Here is a 2025-nt window from a genome sequence, read left to right as displayed (position 1 = left end):
TGTGATAAGTCACCTATTCGCGGTTTGCTCGTGGTATTCGCGGTTGGCTCGCGGTATCTGCGGTTTTTCGCGATATTCGCGGATTGTTCGCGGTATCCGCGGTTTGTTCACGGTATCCGCGGTTTGTTCGCGGTATCCGCGGTTTGTTCGCGGTATCCGCGGTTTGTTCGCGGTATCCGCGGTTTGTTTGCGGTATTCGCGCTTTGTTCGCGGTATTCGCGTTTTGTGCGCAGTATCCGCGGTTTGTTCGCGATATTCGCAGTTATGGGTTCGATCTCAAACAAACGCAGATTTTTTTCAGCTCTTTTTTTACCGCAAATAACTGATGAAACCAAAATATTCGCCTGCGGCCGGTCCTAAAAATTTTGGTTTCTATATATTGAATTAAGTATTAAAATTCCTTTCACCTTATCAAACGTAGGATAACCTTTTTCAGTCCTTTTCGGGCAGGATAAACAAGTAAAACAAGGTATATTCTATGAAAAAACCGTGAAACTCTATTTCGTGTCAATATAGGCTGTCAAAATAGACTCTCGACGTTCGCTCGCCTCCTGGCACACTTGATTATATTGTGGATTTTATTTCTTTTCCAGCAATCATTTGAGGACGCTGAGCTAAAGAAACACGACAAAGAAGAGGAAGAAGGCAAACCGGATCCCCTGACACAATTGGTGACCACGTTCTGTAGAGGAGCTATGACAGAGAGGAGTGGCGCCTTACAAGAGGACCCCCTGTATATGTCCTACGCTGAGATTATTGCCAAGTAAGTTGGTAATGAGCGAATCAAATAGAAATCAATAGTTACAAGGAAGAAGAGCTAATATTCGTTAGGAGCAAAAATAACATAGGCCTTTTTACTTTCCTTATCTTAAAGGAAGGAAAGTAATGTATTTTTTTTTTTTTTTTAAGAGGTTTGTTAGAGGGAACTGTAACTGGTTAGGTCTTATCGTCCCAAAATCGAAGAGAGAAGGAAGACAGGATAGGAGAGAGCCAGCCGTTCCGAGAACGAACATTATCCGTTCAGGATGAAATCCGCCCGGGTGGGAATGGAACCCACGGCCTAGCGTTTACAAGGCAGACGCGCTACGAACCAGGCTGGCCCGAGTAGTCTTTAAACTTGAGTCTTGCTATGATATCATAACAATTTAGCAATGCTATCCTGCATGAAGGGTAATCTGATAGGTACACATTTTGTTACTTTTCAGATCTTGTGGAGAGGAAGAGGAGGAGGGAGGTGATGAAGAAGAGGAAGGGGGAGGAGGAGGTGGAGAGGGAGACGAAGGCAATACCTCCATTCATGTGAGTATACAGGGTTGAAGAAATACTTTGTGTTAAACCGTAGAATTGTGAATGAGAAAATAAAAGATCGATTTCTATGATCACTTTAACATTGAACATTTATAGAAAAAAATCAAAACCAAGTCGTTATACGTCTTCGTGATGACTTAAGCTAACTTATATTTTTTAGCCCCTTAGGGGACGTAGGGTCTCACAAATTTCTGAAAAAAAAAAAGAAAAGAAATAGCCCAATCGGGAAAGCAGTATAAATTAGATCTCTAGCTATTCATCATGCCTTAAGGTGAGTTAATAAAGCTATCTTCTTCTACTTCATGCTGACATTAATTCTAAGAGGACTTCGCTACATAAGCTAATGGTAAGCTATCAAGGAATGGTAAGACCAACTACCTTATTTAACTCTTAGATTCTCAGGATAATTTGCGAAAATCATCTCTGTAGTCCCAACAGGTAAAATTTATCTAATCAAAATCAGACCAGATGTTCGGAAATGATCGTGGAACAAATACTTGGACTAATTGACCACAAACAAATGCAAAATTGTCGAGTTAAAACTCAGAACTCTCTTCTTTCGGTGAATAACGTATTCCTTAGCATCTCTTCTGACCAAAAACACATTAAATACAGAATCCATTAAAAAGGTTTGGTGTTTACAAATGCAGAATATATCTGGCTTCCATAGCAGGATAATTAGACAGCGGATTAAAATGTAGATTTCTCTTCTTTGGG

The 2025-nt window shown here is 40.5% G+C and overlaps 1 protein-coding gene across 1 annotated transcript; it reads left to right on the top strand.

Annotated features, from left to right (window-relative positions):
* Positions 1 to 486: 486 nt before the first annotated feature.
* LOC113472907 (ryanodine receptor-like) lies at positions 487 to 1873 on the top strand. Its single transcript, XM_026832695.1, has 3 exons — positions 487 to 763; positions 1206 to 1299; positions 1631 to 1873. Exons 1-3 carry the CDS (start codon positions 696 to 698, stop codon positions 1700 to 1702), a joined length of 234 nt encoding a protein of 77 aa, XP_026688496.1. The 5' UTR covers positions 487 to 695; the 3' UTR covers positions 1703 to 1873.
* Positions 1874 to 2025: the final 152 nt, after the last annotated feature.

The sequence above is a fragment of the Diaphorina citri genome, unplaced genomic scaffold, assembly GCF_000475195.1.
Source record: "Diaphorina citri unplaced genomic scaffold, Diaci psyllid genome assembly version 1.1 scaffold10187, whole genome shotgun sequence".
Classification (NCBI taxonomy): domain Eukaryota; kingdom Metazoa; phylum Arthropoda; class Insecta; order Hemiptera; family Psyllidae; genus Diaphorina; species Diaphorina citri.
Note: the sequence above shows the minus strand (reverse complement) of the source record. Positions and strands in the feature narration are given on the sequence as shown.

What these genes read in the sequence shown, in the direction of transcription:
- LOC113472907 (XM_026832695.1), top strand. Translation starts at nt 696, where the DNA reads ATGACAGAGAGGAGTGGCGCCTTACAAGAGGACCCCCTGTATATGTCC. An exon ending in TACGCTGAGATTATTGCCAA is followed by an intron (nt 764 to 1,205) that starts GTAAGTTGGTAA and finishes GTTACTTTTCAG; the next exon opens with ATCTTGTGGAGAGGAAGAGG. An exon ending in AAGGCAATACCTCCATTCAT is followed by an intron (nt 1,300 to 1,630) that starts GTGAGTATACAG and finishes ATTAATTCTAAG; the next exon opens with AGGACTTCGCTACATAAGCT.